General features: G+C 48.2%; 1 protein-coding gene across 2 annotated transcripts in view; it reads right to left on the bottom strand.

Annotated features, from left to right (window-relative positions):
- Positions 1-1853: 1853 nt before the first annotated feature.
- The window catches only part of LOC140455402 (complement C4-A-like), a 150301-nt gene continuing 135746 nt past the window's right edge, over positions 1854-16408 (bottom strand). The window contains exons 39-41 of one of the 2 annotated variants that reach the window (XM_072550220.1): positions 7568-7651; positions 3416-3548; positions 1854-2455 (exon numbers count right to left, since the gene is read on the bottom strand). In XM_072550220.1, the coding sequence (XP_072406321.1) occupies positions 2314-2455; positions 3416-3548; positions 7568-7651 (359 nt within the window). In that variant the 3' untranslated portion in view covers positions 1854-2313. The remainder of the gene's footprint in view (positions 2456-3415; positions 3549-7567; positions 7652-16408) is intronic. The other variant, XM_072550221.1, reaches the window with a different exon arrangement.

Below are 16408 nucleotides of genomic sequence, written 5' to 3' on the forward strand. Positions count from 1 at the left end.
TGGTATTGCGTGTGTGTTTTTGAGTGGACTGCCATTGAATAGACCTTGGAAAGGAAAGCTTTCAATGCAAATCCTGTGCGGCTATGCCAGGACTGAGGAGTTCCACTTACGGGGAGAGATACAAGATTGCATTCCTGAATAACTACAGAACGTTACACCAAGAATCGATCTCAGCCTTTAAATACACACAAAGACCCTGCTCCCACAGCTCTCTCTGTGGTAAGGAGTTTCTAAAGACTCACAGGCCTTGGAGAGAAGAAATCCCCCCTCAGCTCAGTCTTAAAGAGACAAGGCCTTTATTCTGAGACCATGCCCTCTCTTCCTCAACAAGGGGAAACATCCTCTCAGCAGTTACCCTGTCAAGCCCTTGAAGAGTCACATATGTTTCAATGAGCTCACCTCTCGTTTTTCTAGACTCCAATGAGTCGGTATATCTAGATGTCTTGAGTGTATGTGGGGGGAGGAGGGGGGCACAGAGTCTTTAGGTGATAATGTCCAGGGAGTGGTGTGTAGATACCCACTCTATCTCTTCACTTTTGGCATTTCTCTCCCTCTGGCCTCATTGCGCTTCCAGTTCTGGTCGCCCTGTTATTTGAAGGATATTATCAATTTGGTGAAGCTTCAGAAGAGATTTCCCACGACGTTGCTGGAAGTGGAAGGTTTCAGTTCTAAAGAAAGGCTGGGATTTTTTTTTGCTGGAGCGTAGAAAGTCGAGGGATGAGCTGTTGAGGATTCTGGGATTGTATTGGATTAGATAACTTACAGCGTGGAAACAGGCCCTTCGGCCCAACAAGTCCACACCGACCCTCCGAAGAGCAACCCACCCAGACCCATTCCCCTACATTTACCCCTTCACCTAAAACTACGGGCAATTTAGCACGGCCAATTCACCTAACCTGCACATCTTTGGACTGTGGGAGGAAACCGGAGCACCCGGAGGAAACCCACGCAGACACGGGGAGAATGTGCAAACTCCACAGACAGTTGCCCGAGGCGGGAAACTATTCATCAGAGTTTAGAAGGTTGAAGGGAGGTCTAATAGAAACTTGCGCTGAAAATGTGTTGCTGGAAAAGCGCAGCAGGTCAGGCAGCATCCAAGGAACAGGAGAATCGATGTTTTGGGCATCAGCCCTTCTTCAGGGCTGCGCTTTTCCAGCAACACATTTTCAGCTTTGACCTCCAGCATCTGCAGTCCTCACTTTCTCCTAATAGAAACTTACAAGGTAATGCATGGCTTAGAAAGGGTGAATGCTGGGAAACTGTTTCTGTCAGGTGGGAATATTAGGACCCAAGGGCACAGCCTTAGATTTAAAGGGGGTCAATTTTAAATGGAAATGAGAAGACATTTATTCAGCCAGAGAGTGGTGGGCCTGTGGAATTCATTGTCACGGAGTGTAGTGGAGGCCGGGATGTTAAATGTGTTCAAGGCAGAAATTGATAAATTCTTAATCTCGCAAAGAATTAAGGGATATGGGGAGAGTGCAGGAAAATGGAGTTGAAATGCCCATCAGTCATGATTGAATGGCAGCGTGGACTCGATGGGCCGAATGGCCTTACTTCCACTCCTATGTCTTACGGTCCTTGTAGAAATGCATAAAATAATGACATGGCATGGATAGAGTTAACAGCAGGTGTCTTTTCCCTCAGACATGCGATTTCAAGACTTTGGTGAACATTTTTAAGATGAGAGGAGAGAGATTTAAAAAAGACATGAGGGGTTTTTTACACATAAGTTGGTTCATGTGTGAATTGGGCGTCCTGGGGAAGCGGAGGAAATGGGCACAGTTACAATGTTTAAAAGACATTTGGATAAGTACATCAATAGGAAAGGGATATGGGCCAGGAGCAGGCAGTTGGACCTAGTGTAGTTTAGGATTACGATAGGCATGGATGAGTTGGGCCGAAGGGTTTTATTCCGTGCTGTTGTCTCGATGATTCCACCTCCCCAGCACCTTTAATAACCTCCTCCCATTGGATGGCGCTTGCATGTCACTCAGTGTTCACTCATTTTAGTAGCCTCCGTGCACAGTTGGCATTCTCTGTGTGCAACAGAAACCCCTTCCCAGCATCCCAAGTGATCCGTTGACAATCTCCCTCTGCTGGTTTCTCTTGGTAACACAGATAAGATGAAGAAGGAATCGCAATCAAGTTTAAGAATTAAAACAGGGACATTATTGGTGGAAGCAAGACAGTTCTGTGCCACAAATCATTCGATACACAGGTGAAGCATTTCTTCCAGAGATAATAAAGCAGTTCAACAGGCTACATGGTGAACAAGTCCTTTTCCTTACAACTTTTCCTTACAACTTTTCCTTACAACTGGCATCCGTCTTTTTGAAGATCATCCATGAACTGAACCAATTTCTTACAGATACTTCTGAAATTCGTGCTGTTGCATTTTACTTGCGGCGGTATCTCTTCAACCCAAGACTCTGAATCCAGGATGTACTGGGTGCTGCGTTGTGATTGGTTGGCAGAGCGGAGTGGGGCCAGTGCGATTGGGGGTGGGGTGGTGGGGGTGAACGACAAAGAGAGAGGCAACATTAATTTCAAAGCACCTTGTCTCACCCCAACTCACGGCAAGAAGACTTTGCAGCAAACTCATCAGTTGTACACGTGTTGGAGGTGGGTACCCAATCGGTGCACAGCAAGATCCCACAAGCAACAAGGTCGGGATACCAGATAATCTGACTTTTAGCCAACTTGGGGCCACGGTCAAAATGCGCAGCTCTTAGTGGTGTCACCCCTTAGAGAGTTTTGAGATGTTTTGGAGCTCAGGTTGTGGTTCTGGATGTAGGTTCATTTTCAGACGTTTCACCACCATGCCAGGTAACATCTTCAGTGAGCCTCTGAATGAAGCTTCATCCGTTGGCCCACTGATGATGTTACCTCGTATGGTGGCGAAACATTGAAAAATGAACCTTCCAGCTCAGTGAGCAAACCTACATCCAGGAGTCACCCAATTTCAGATGCTCGGATCTATTGCAGAGACTCATTGAGCTGTACAGTGCAGACACAGACCCTTTGGTCCATCTTGCCCATGCCGACCCGATATTCTAAGTAAATCTGGTCCAATTATTTTTAAAAGGTATTCATTTGTGGGATGCGGATGTCACTGGCTGGGCCAGCATTTATTGCCTGTCCCTGGTTGGTGGGGCGAGCTGCCTTCTTGAAGCGCTGCAGTCTACCTGCTGTGCGTCGACCCACAATGCCCTTAGGGAGAGTGTTTCCAGGATTTTGACCCAGTGACAGTGACGGAATGGCGACACATTTCCAAGTCAGGGTGGTGCCTGGCTTGGAAGGTGGCATTCCCGTGTACCTGCTGCCGTCGTGCTTCTAGACGGAAGTGGCTGTGGGTTCGGAAGGTGTTTGTTTTGCCTTACGACTCAGTTGAGGCCATCAAAATCTCACGTACTTGTGGTTTTCATCTTTGGTCTTGCCATCCTTTCCCATGAGGAGGTAGGACCTGTGAGGCACCAGGTTCATGGGGCAGGCCATCTGTTTGAGGAAGTGCCGGACATCATTCACCTGAATGCCGTCGTCGCTGGCTGTTTGAAAGAGGGGGAAAGAATGCATAATCTTAGTTACCTCAGCCTGGTGGGGTAGGCCCGCGAAATGGAGCCCAATCAAACTGTGGCTTATTGAATGCCTTATTCAAGCTGGGCCGCCTTCAGAATACAGTTGACCAATGCTGATCGCTCTGAAGCCTTCGGCCTACGCAACTGCTGCCTGTCATTGTGGCTCTCCAGCATTCTCTTTTAAAGCACACACTGTTTTTGCTCAAAGCTGGAGACTTGCAATGGATGCTGGAGAAACGCAGCAGGTCTGGCAGCATCTTTGAAGAGAGGGAAAGAGACAGAGAGCGCGATGAGAGAGAGAAAGAGAGGGAGAGAGAGAGAAAGAAACAGAGGCAATGTTCCAAGTCCAGACCTACTCATCTGCAAATGAGTTCCAAAGAAGAGTTATAGAGAGCTTTATAGCAGAGAAAATAGTCCTTCAGCCCACTGATTCTGTGCTGGTCAAAATAAAACACCGAAATATTCTAATTCCAAAAACCCAGGTAATGCTCGGGGGACCTGAGTTTGAGTCCCATCTTGGCAGTTGGTAGAATTTGAATTCAATGAGAAAAAAACATGGAATTAAGAGTCTACTGAAGCCAAGAATCGATTGCTGGAAAAACCCATCTGGTTCACTAATGCCCTTTAGGGGAGGAAATTGCCATCCTTATTTAGTCTGGCCTACATCTAACTCCAGACCCACAACAATGTGGTTGACTCTTAACTGCCCCTTTGGTTAATAAGGGACGAGCAATAAATGCTGGGCCTTGGTAGCGGCACCCTCATCCTGAATGAGTTTTCGAAATTTCCAGTTTCCAGCACTTGGCATATAGACCTGGCATTGCAAGTGCACATGTAAAGGCCTCTTCAATGAGTTCTCTGTCTCTATCAGACTTACAGCACTTACTGCCTCACAGCACTAGGGTCCCAGGTTCAATTCCAGCCTTGAGCGACTATCTGTGTGGAGGTTGCACATTCTCCCTGTGTCTGCATGAGATTTCCTCTAGGTGATCTGGTTTCCACCCACAGTCCAACGATGTGCAGCTCAGGTGAACTGGCCACGCTAATTTGCCCACAGTGTCAGGTGTATTAGCAGAGGGAAATGGGTCTGGGTGGTGACTCTTCAGAGGGTCAGTGTGGATTTGTTGGGCTGAAGGGCTTGTTTCCACACTGTAGAGAATCTAATCATACTGTAGCCTTTTGGTGGCATGGTGGCACAGTGGTTAGCACTGCTGCCTCACAGCGCCAGAGACCCGGGTTCAATTCCCGCCTCAGGCAACTGACTGTGTGGAGTTTGCACGTTCTCCCCGTGTCTGCGTGGGTTTCCTCCGGGTGCTCCGGTTTCCTCCCACAGTCCAAAGATGTGCAGGTCAGGTGAATTGGCCATGCTAAATTGCCCGTAGTGTTAGGTAAGGGGTAGATGTAGATGTAGATGTAGATGTAGGGGTATGGGTGGGTTACGCTTTGGCGGGGCGGTGTGGACTTGTTGGGCCGAAGGGCCTGTTTCCACACTGTAAGTAATCTAATCTAATCTAATCTACAGGCAGTGTGTTCCAGAATCCCACCAGCCCCTTGGTGAAAATGAATTCCTCACATCCCCTTCTGCCTCTTATCTTAAATCTATGGCCCCCGGTCATTGATTCCCGTACCATGGGAGAGGTTCTTTCCCCATCTACCCTTGACAATTCCCCTAACCATTTTACACACCTCAATCAGGTTCCTTCTCAGTCTCCTCTGCTTTAAGTTGCTGTGAGTCTAGAGTCACATGTAGGCCAGTCCAGGTAAGGATGGCACTTTCCTTCCCTAAAGGACATCCGTGATCCAAATGGGTTTTCCCAACAATAGATTCATAGTTTTGTTCAGCTCTCAATTCCAGTTCTTTTTCATTGAATTCAAATTCCACCATCTGCCATGGCGGGATTTGAACCTAGGTCCCCCAAACATTCTGTTATAGAGTCATAAAACCATAGAGATATACAGCATGGGTACAGACCCTTCAGCCCATCTCATCCATGCCGACCAGATATCCTATCCCAATCTAGCCCCACTTGCCAGCACCCAGCCCATATCCCTCAAAACCCTTCCTATTCATATATCCATCCAGATGCCTTTTAAATGCTGTAATTGTACCAGCCTCCACCACTTCCTCTGGCAGCTCATGCCATAAACGCATCACCCTTAGTTGCACCTTAGGTCTCTTTTATATCTTTCCCCTCTCACCCTAAACCTATGCCCTCTAGTTTTGGACTCCCCACCCAAGGGAAAAGACTTTGCCTATTTATCCTATCCATACCCCTCATAATTTTGTAAACCTCTGTAGGGTCACCCCTCAGCTCCAGGGAAAACAGCCCCAGCCTATTCAGCCTCTCCCTATGGTTCAAATCCTCCAATCCTAGCAACATCCTTGTCAATCATTTCTGAACCCTTTCAAGTTTCACAACATCCTTCCAACAGGAAGGCGGCTAGAAATAGTTCGGTGCTTTATGTCGACCAGCACAGACTCAGCCAGGCTGAAGGGCCTTTTTCTATGCTGTTAAGCTCTCTGTGACAGTCTGTCTAATCTCCTTTCATATATAAAACTCTTCAGACCAGGCAACACCCTGGTCAATCACCTCTGCGCCCTTTCCAGTGCAATCACATCCTTCCTACAATGTGGGTTCAAGAAGCGTACACAATACTGTAGCCTATCCAGCACCTTATCTAGTTGCCACTGGACTCGGAATTTGAACTGTGGTTTTCTGTCTCCACAGGTGCTGCCTGACCTGCTGAGTTTCTCCAGCAATTTCTGCTTCTGTGGTCGGGTGAGCTGGTCTCACATTCCATTTTGATGCCACATTAGATTGTAGCTTATGTTTTCCTCCTTCAAAATAATTCAGAATATATTGTTTACAGCTCTCTATAACCATCATGTATAGAAACATCAAGTTGCAAATATTATTAATCTCTTTACAATTTTTCAAATTAAATCTCACATGCAGACTTTATATTGTGCGGGATGGAAGCTTGACCACTCGGGTAAAATGTCCTTGAATAGGACGTACTTTGTGAGTGCCAACAATATTATAGCCATGTCACTGGATTGTGGTCAATGCTCTGGAAATGCAAGTTCAAATCCCTCCTCCTCCTCCGATGCTGCCTGACCTGCTGTGCTTTTCCAGCACCACACTCTCGACTCTGATCTCCAGCATCTGCAGTCTTCACTTTCTCCTAGGTTAGGTGGATTGGTCACGCGAATTGACCTGGGTTCAATTCCAGCATTGAGCGACTGTCTGTGCAGAGTTTGCACATTCTCCCCACATCTGTGTGGGTTTCCTCCCACAATCCAAAGATGTGCAGGTTAGGTGGATTGGAGCTGCAAGTGTGGTGCTGGAAAAGTGCAGGAGAATTGATGTTTTGGATTTCCTGATGGAGGGCTCATAACCGAAATATCGATTCTCCTGCTCCTCGGATGCTGCCTGACCTGCTGTGCTTTTTCAGCACCACACTCTCATCTCTGATATCCAGTATCTGCAGTCCTCACTTTCTCCAAGGTTAGGTGGATTGGTCATGCTAATTGCCTATAGTCTTCAACGGTGTGTGTAGGTTAGGTGCTTTATCAAGAGTTAATGTAAAATAATAGGACAGGGGAATGGGTCTGGGTGTGTTACTCTTCAGAGGGTTGGTGTGGACTTGTTGGGCCGAATGGCCTGTTTCCACACTGTAGGGATTCTATGAAGAGTCGTGCTGGACTCGAAACGTTACCCCTGTTTCCCTTTCTCCACAGAGGCTGTCAGACCTGCTGAGTTTCTCCAGCAATTCCTTGCGTTGTCTCAGATTTCCAGCGTCTGCAGTGTTTTTCATCTCGCAACCTCTGGCCTGGTGGGGGAAGCCCCTCTTGTTTGCAATTTTGTTCTGTTTTAACGTTCACCTGCTGCTTTCATGGAATTCAAGTGAGGCTAAGCACGGAGCGTTGGAAGGCAACATCGCTTCTACTGGTGCTAGGCCGGTGTTGGTTCCTTGCTGTTACTTACCGAGTTTAATCCTCTTTGTGATGGAAACTTTGTAAACTTGGAAACTCCCTACTGTATCGATTCCCAACAGGTTGACAACAAATGCTGGGACAAATGGAAGAAAAGGATGGTTAGAAAAATTGAAGCTTTGAGCGTTTAACCCGAACGTATAGGGTAGGATATAGAAGAGAGTGTAACTACTTCTCCTGGAATAAACTGCATACAATGTGCTCTGCAGGATAGCAAAATATAAACTAAGAGTAAACTAGGCACTCAATCCCTTCAAGCCTGTTCAACCACTCAATATAACTACGGTTGATCTGATAACTCGACATCCCACCTACCTTGATCAATATCCCCCTCCCCTTTTCGCTGATTAAGAATCTATCTATCTACCATAAATTGAGTCCGATCACATCTCGTGTTCCACCATTGTTTGAGAAGCAAAATTTCAATAGCTTACTGCCCTCTCTATAAGAGAAGTAAACGTCGTGGACAGATCCCCGAATTTGAGCCCGGGACCTCGCGTTCGCGACTCTCCCGTGACAGAAAAGGGTCTTTTCCACAATCCGCCCTGCCGACAGCCCTCAGGGTCTTAAGCAATTCAATCGAGTCAGCTAAAACTCTAGTGGGTGTAAGCGTTTCAATAAAGGACATTTTTAAAGGCCTAGTTTAGCCACAGACCCAAGGCTGTTATGAGTAAGAAGTAGGAGAACTCTGACCTGACCGTGTTCTGACCTGTTTCGGTGATTGCAGAATTAGAAAGGCAAATGACAAGTTAGTATGAAAAGGTGAGATACTTTCTGTTTTTAGGTAGTGATGAGCGAGGCCCATTGCATTATTAGGGAAGGAAAAAACAACAAATGACGAAACCAGCCAACCTCCAAGAGAGCAAAAGAGGATGTAAAACATTAAAACAGATTGCAATTTAAGTGCAGATTCTTACATCCAGGGGAAGAGTGACAGAAACCAATTACAGAGTGAAGATGTGACCAGTGGCTGAGTGGTTAGCACTGCCGCCTCATAGCAGCAGGGTTCAATTCCAGCCTCAGGCGACTGTCTGTAGGGAGTTTGCACGTTCACCCAGTGTCTGCGTGGGTTTCCTTTGGGTGCTCCAGTTTTGTCCCACAATCCAAAGATGTGCAGGTTAGGGTGGATTGGCCATGCTAAACTACCCAAAGTGTTCAGGCTTGTGTAGGTTAGGCCCACTGGTCAGGGGTAAATATAGAGTAATGGGTTTGAGTGGGATACTCGTCGGAGGGTCGGGGTGGACTAGTTGGGCTGAAGTGCCTGTTTCCACACTGTAGGGTTTCCATGTGGCCACGTCCCCCCAGTTATTTCTGGAATCTAAACAATTTGTCAGTCGTATCACCGAAATGTAGTAACTTCACATTAGAGGTGATTTTAAAGACTTTATAACAATTGGCAGGAATTAATATCTTTCCTAATCCTTCAGAATATTTTCCGAAATTCCAGTGGATACAAGGTTCGCCGTCCAAACCCATCCCCATTGGACGACCATGTCACTCTGGGCGAACGCGGTCCTTTAGGATGGCAGGCTTAAAATGCTGGAATTGCCCTCTCAATCAGCACTGTGAGTCTAACTACACCACACAAACTGGGTCAAGAAGGTACCTCATCGTTATCTTCTCATGGACTGTGAATGCTAGTCTTGTGAGCTCGTTCCATATGTCTAATTTTAAAAAAAAACTCTTAATTTTCCTCCGAATAAATGCTGCTGGAGATATCACAGAAGATTTCAAATGTTTACGAGGGATATATTCAGAGCAATTCATGTTCAGTTGCCTTATGGCTAAGTGGCCAATGACCTTTCCTGCAGCTGTGGGCAAAATATACTAGATTCGGTTCAGAAACTGAAGGCTGGCTGAGCAAGGTATTAGTGCATCGATGAAAGGCGACAGGCATTTGCCAAAGGAAGTTGGCTTTCCGCTAACTTGATGTTTTGCAATTGAGGAGGTGAGAAGACTTGGGTAGTGCGGTGGATGTGGTCTGTATGGCCTTTTAGACAAGGGTAGAGGAAATTGGAGCACCCGGAGAGGTTAAGGCTGCTGCCTCACAGTGCCAGGGACCTGGGTTTGATTCCTACTTGGTAAACCGTTCCGAAAACGCACAGGTTCTTAAATTCCAAGGAAGGGTGCCAAACCGGATCCCAAGTTGAGTTAGCGATAGGGAGCAACGGGTAATGGTTCCCAGACATCTTATGCAACTGGAAGGCTGTTTCCAGTAGAGGGCTCAATCCCTTTTAGCTTGTCGCATACATTAGCAATTTCGGGGGCCGGTTAGTTTTATTGGTTCGATGCCTGTCTCGTATTGCAGAATGAAGTCAAGAGCCCAGGTTCGATTTCCATTGCAGCTGAGGAAGACTGGAACCTGCCTCCTCACACTGCTGCTTCCACAGGCAAATTACTGCTGACACAAACCTCAGCCACGAAGGTGGCTCAGTATGGTGTATTGCCAGACAAAGGGCTAAATACTTGGGCAGAGCACACGAGAATATCTTCATGATTTAGATTCAAATGTAGGGAAGTGTGGTAACAGAGTTAGGAGATACCATAAATATTTACCGCATGGTTGACAATGAGGAGGAAACTTTGGGCTGCAGGAGACACGTGGTTTGGTGAGTTGGGCGGCAAAGTGGAAAATGGAATCCAAACTTGGGAAGTTTTGGGAAACTCAACAAGGAATACGAAATAAATGGAAGGATAATTAACAGAGTGGAGGATCAGATGGACCTTGAACCCTACAGCCTCATGGGTAATAAGGTAGATCGATAAAGGTGATTAAGAAGGCACAGTATATGCTTTCCTTCATTAGTCAAGATCATTGATATTATGGTACAGCATTAGTCAGCTTGAATACTGTTTGAGACTTTCATTGTAAGGAAGATGGGACTGCACTGGAGAGGGTGGAGAATAGCTCGTCATGATCATAGAATCCCTTTAGTGTGGAAGCAGGCCATTCGGTCCATCGAGTCCACACCACTCTGGCGAGCATCCCACCCAGACCCACACCATCCTTATAACCCTGCATCCCCATGATTAACCCATCAACCCTGTGCATCCCTGCACATTATGGGCAATTGGCAATTTAGCATGGCCAATTCATCTAACCTGCACATCTTTGGACTGTGGGAAGAAACCAGAACACCTGGTGGAAACCCACACAGACACGGGGAGAATGTGAAAACTCCACACAGACAGTTGCCCGAGGGTAGAATCGAACCTGGATCCCTGGCGCTGTGAGGCAGTGGCATTAACCCCTCCAGGTGCTCCAGTTTCCTCCTACAATTTAAAGATGTGCCGGTTAGGTGAGCTGGCCATGCTAAATTGCCCATAGTGTTCAGGGATGTGCAGGTTAGGTGCATTAGTCAGGGGCAAACGTAGAGTAATGGGGAATAGGTTTAGGTGGGTTACTTTTCGGAGGGTCAGTGTGGACTGTTGGGCCAAAGGGACTGTTTCCTCACTGTAAGAATTCTGTAACTGTATAATCACCCAGAATTGAACAATGACCTATGGATGAGAGGTCAGACCAATTGTTCCTGTTGCATCTTGAACTGGACAAACTGAGCAATGATTCAATTTAAGTTGTTTCAAAGTAGGAGGGGGAGTGTATGCAATGGCACGTTGACCTCAGAAGAGAGGTCAAAAACCAGGGGACGTTAAATTTAAAGTTTTTGCAGATAGGACCAGTGGGGAACGAGGGAGTATTTTCAGTCAGAAGCTGGCCAGGACCTGGAAATCAGTGACTGAAAGGGTGGAAGAGGCGGAAACTGGTACCATGCCTAAAAAAAAAGACTTTTTTTGCTTCTACTTGAGGACATTTGATCCTATCTAGATTCATCATGTTCTGCTCTGCCCAGGACCGTAAGAAACTACAGAGAGTTGTGAACGCAGCCCAGTCCATCACTCAAACTAACCTTCCATCCATTGGCTCCATCTACACTTCTCACCTCCTCCCCCAAGATTATAATCTCTTCCAACCTCTTCTCTTGGGCAGAAGATAAAAAAACTTAAACACACATACTAACAGATTCAAGAACAGCTTCTGCCTTGCTGTTATTAGACTCAGGTTTAAAAGTTAATGTTGACCTCATTCACTGTGCACCTTCTCTGTTGCCGTAACACTGTATTCCTTGCTCTGTTCTATTTCCCTCACACACTCTGTGTGGTATGATCTGCCTGTACTGCATGCAAAACAGAACTTTTCACTGTACGTGTGACGAAAATAAATCAAATTTAAAAAAAAATACTTTGTATGACCTCTCTGATTTCTAAACAAAAAAAAACCCACCGTGGCCCTTGTGTCTTAGCATATTGTGAAATAAATTCTTTGAAAGTTTCCATCGATTTGGTTTAAGCTACTTCAAGCCCATTAGCAAGGGCGGTTAAAATTTATTCAGATGAGCAATGTAACATTCCCATACTGCACCTCTGGAAGGTTAAGGCTCCAGGACACTTGACATGGTTTGTTAGTCATCAGGTTACTGAGCAGTTGTCAGCTTGCCCGCAAAATGAGTCAATTTAACAAGATTTGCCTTGCTGACTAATATTTTTATGCTTTTGCGAAGACAGGTTACAACTGCAGTGATACAAATACACAGATCATTGAAGGTAGCAGGACAGGCAGAGAGTGTGGGTCATAAACTAACTGGGAGGCAATGGCCTAGTGGTATTATCACTAGATTATTAATCCAGAAACTCAGCTAATGTTCTGGGGTCTAGGGTTCAGATCCAGCCATCTGGAGTCAAAAGTCATCATTAGGCAATCCTTTATGGTTGGCTCAGTGGTTAGCACTACTGCCTCACAGCACCACGGAACTGCGTTCGATTCTTGCCTCAGGCGACTGTCTGTGTGGAGTTTGCGCATTTTCCCCGTGTCTGCGTGAGTTTCCTCCGGGTGCTCCGGTTTCCACCCACAGTCCAAAGATGTGCAGACCAGGTGAATGGGCCATGCTAAATTGCCCCACAGTGTTAGATGCATTCGTCAGGGATAAATACAGGTTAGGGGAATGGGTCTGGGTGGGTTACTCTTCGGAGGGTCGGTGTCGATTTGTCGGGCCGAAGGGCCTGTTTCTACACTGAAGGAAACCTAACCTAATCTAAAACCTGCAGTGCTCTTGGCTTTAACAACATGGGCATAGAAAACAAGAGGAAGGAGGTGATATTAAACTTGGCCAGAAGTCAGACGATACCAGGTTATGGTCCAGCAGGATTATCTGAAATGATGACCCTTTGTTAGAGTACAGATCTGGCTGCTGCGTTAGATGTGAACATACTGGAGTGAGTGCAGAAGCGATTTACAAGAACGGTTCCAAGAAAGAGAAACTTCAGTCTGAAGGAAATGGGCCTGTTCCTCTTGGAGAGAAGGCGGTGACTTGAGATTTAATATGGGTCTTCGAAATCATGATTGGGTGGGTTGGAACAGACCGAGAGAAAGTGCCCCCACTTGTAAAAGATAAAAAAAGAGCGATGCAGCGTAGATTATAATAAACGAAGCAAAGGTTGATGTGAGAGGAAACCTTTTCACACAGCCAGTGGTTAGGTTATGGAAAGTACTGCCTGGTAGATTGTGGCAGAGACAGTGTGTAAGATATTCAGGAGGGACATTGGATGCTTACTTGGATAGAAATGGTGTACAGAGGAACCTCGATTATCTGAAAATCAATTATCCGCATTTCGGATTATCCGAAAGAAGATCTCAAGGTCGCGAGAGAAACATTACATCAAAGAGGTGTTTCCAACACTGATTGTGCCTTTTGTTTACAGTGATCAAAGATGAACTCGGCTTACTGAAGTGTTGCTGAGTGCTGTGCTGGACATCGCTGGGAGCCCAGACACAATCTCCAAATGACTAACCGCCGGCCCCTCTCTCTCTCCCCACACTTTTTCAGGAGGACTACACGGAGGTGTACCCTAAACCCTCTTCGCCAGATAATCTCTCCAACATTGTAGTGTACAGGGCAGAGGTGGAACTTGTCAAAAAGTTGCAGTAAAAAGTTGTGTGTGTGGCTGTGTGTGTGTGTGCTTGAGTCTGTGTGTGTGAGAGTGTGTGTTTCTGAGTGTGTGTGTCAGTATGCGTGTGTGAGTATGTATGTCTGTGTGTCGGTGTGTGTGCTTGTGTGTGAACGTTTCTATGTGTCTGTGTCTCTGTGTGTTTGTGTGTGTGTGGGGCTGCGTGTCTGTGTGTGTCTGTGGCTGCGTGTGCATCTATGTGTGTCTGCGTGTGTGGGTGTGGCTGTGTGTGGGCGTGTGTCTGCATGTGTGCATGTGAGAGTATGTGTGTGTGTCGCTGTGTGTCTGTGAGTGCGTGTGTGTGTCTGCATGTGTGGTTGTGCATGTGAGAGTATGTGTGTGTATGGCTGCGTGTCTGCGTGTGGGTGCATGCATGTGGCTGTGTGTGGACATGTTTCTGCATGTGTGCATGTGAGAGAATGTGTGTGTGGCTGCGTGTGTGCGTGGCTGTGTGTGTGCATGTGTGGGCGTACTTGTGGCTGTGTGTGGGCGTGTGACTGTATGTGTGTGTGTGAGAGTATGTGTGTGCGTGTTTGTGTGGCTGCGTGTGTGTGTGGCTGCATGTGTGCGTATGTGTGTGTGTGTGTGTGTGTGTGTGCGCGCACTATTTTGAGCCTAACCCCCAAACCCCATCCCCCAAAAGCAGTAGCAGTCATACTGTTGGTGTTCAGTCTGGCTGCCTCGGAGAGAGGTTGCGGAATGGGAAGGGCATGGGGAGCAGGCAGAGGGTGGGGCCAGATGGGGGATGGGGGTGGACGATGTTGGACGGGGTAGGGGAGCAGACAGGAGGGAAGTGTTAGACAGCGGTGAGGTGGGGTCAGATGGGAGATGGTGTTGGAAAGCGGTGAGGTGGGGTCAGACGGGGGAATGGTTTCAGACAGCAGTGAGGTGGGGTCAGACGGGGGGTGGTGTTAGACAGCGGTGAGGTGGGGTCAGACGGGGGGTGGTGTTAGACAGCGGTGAGGTGGGGTCAGACGGGGGGTGGTGTTAGACAGCGGTGAGGTGGGGTCAGACGGGGGTATGGTGTTAGACAGCGGTGAGGTGGGGTCAGACGGGGGGGGGTGGTGTTAGACAGCGGTGAGGTGGGGTCAGACGGGGGGATGGTGTTAGACAGCGGTGAGGTGGGGTCAGACGGGGGTATGGTGTTAGACAGCGGTGAGGTGGGGTCAGACGGGGGGATGGTGTTAGACAGCGGTGAGGTGGGGTCAGACGGGGGGTGGTGTTAGACAGTGGTGAGGTGGGGTCAGACGGGGGGTGGTGTTAGACAGCGGTGAGGTGGGGTCAGACGGGGGGATGGTGTTAGACAGCGGTGAGGTGGGGTCAGACGGGGGGTGGTGTTAGACAGCGGTGAGGTGGGGTCAGACGGGGGTGGTGTTAGACAGCGGTGAGGTGGGGTCAGACGGGGGGTGGTGTTAGACAGCGGTGAGGTGGGGTCAGACGGGGGGATGGTGTTAGACAGCGGTGAGGTGGGGTCAGACGGGGGGATGGTGTTAGACAGCGGTGAGGTGGGGTCAGACGGGGGGTGGTGTTAGACAGCGGTGAGGTGGGGTCAGACGGGGGATGGTGTTAGACAGCGGTGAGGTGGGGTCAGACGGGGGGATGGTGTTAGACAGCGGTGAGGTGGGGTCAGACGGGGGGATGGTGTTAGACAGCGGTGAGGTGGGGTCAGACGGGGGGGTGGTGTTAGACAGCGGTGAGGTGGGGTCAGACGGGGGGATGGTGTTAGACAGCGGTGAGGTGGGGTCAGACGGGGGTATGGTGTTAGACAGCGGTGAGGTGGGGTCAGACGGGGGGTGGTGTTAGACAGCGGTGAGGTGGGGTCAGACGGGGGGGTGGTGTTAGACAGCGGGCGGCACGGTGGCACAGTGGTTAGCGCTGCTGCCTCACAGCGCCAGAGACTGGGGTTCAATTCCCGCCTCAGGCGACTGACTGGGTGGAGTTTGCACATTCTCCCCGTGTCTGCGTGGGTTTCCTCCGGGTGCTCCGGTTTCCTCCCACAGTCCAAAGATGTGCAGGCCAGGTGAACTGGCTATGCTAAATTGTCTGTAGTGTTAGGTAAGGGGTAAATGTAGGGGTACGGGTGGTTTGCGCTTCGGCGGGTCGGTGTGGACTTGTTGGGCCGAAGGGCCTGTTTCCACATTGTAAAGTAATCTAATCTAATGAGGTGGGGCCAGACGGGGGATGGTGTTGGACGGGGGTGGAGCTGGGGCCGGTTGGGGGCAGTGTTTGGTGGGGGTGTTGGAGGGGTGCGGGGGGGCTCACACAGTGTGCTACTGCCTTGTCTCCTGAACGGCGAGCAGACTTCGCACATGCTGCCTGTATCAATCCCATTGAACTGACGGGGTGGATGCGGGAGGCTTCAGCAATGCAGCAGGTCCCTTCCACACAAGTGTGCGTGTGCTCAGAAACAAACTCTGAGACACAGAGAGAGAGGGAGGTAGAGCATAGCAAATAAACAAACTTCAGAAAACTCTGAGCCCCAGAGGAGGGACATTGAATCAATTAACCGAATAATCAATTCTATGAACGAAATAGTTCCCTCCCATCTCTTTTGGATAATTGAGGTTTCTCTGTATATGTGGAAAAAGCAAGGGATAGAACCGGGGTGGGGCATGATGGGCTGAATGGCTACCTCCTGCAAATAACAGTTGTATGAGCCTGTGTGATTCCGTTTTCACTGAATGTTCTTCATTTTACAGAAATGTCTCCACTGGAATCAGTCGTTGGGTGGGTACCTACATTGTTACTGGTGCTTTACAGCAAGGTCTACCTGAGAGATAATGCAAACACTCACTCAAAAGCCAAGCATTACAAATGGAGCAATCGGCCG

The sequence above is a fragment of the Chiloscyllium punctatum genome, chromosome 30 (genome assembly GCF_047496795.1).
Source record: "Chiloscyllium punctatum isolate Juve2018m chromosome 30, sChiPun1.3, whole genome shotgun sequence".
NCBI classification, from domain to species: Eukaryota; Metazoa; Chordata; class Chondrichthyes; order Orectolobiformes; family Hemiscylliidae; genus Chiloscyllium; species Chiloscyllium punctatum.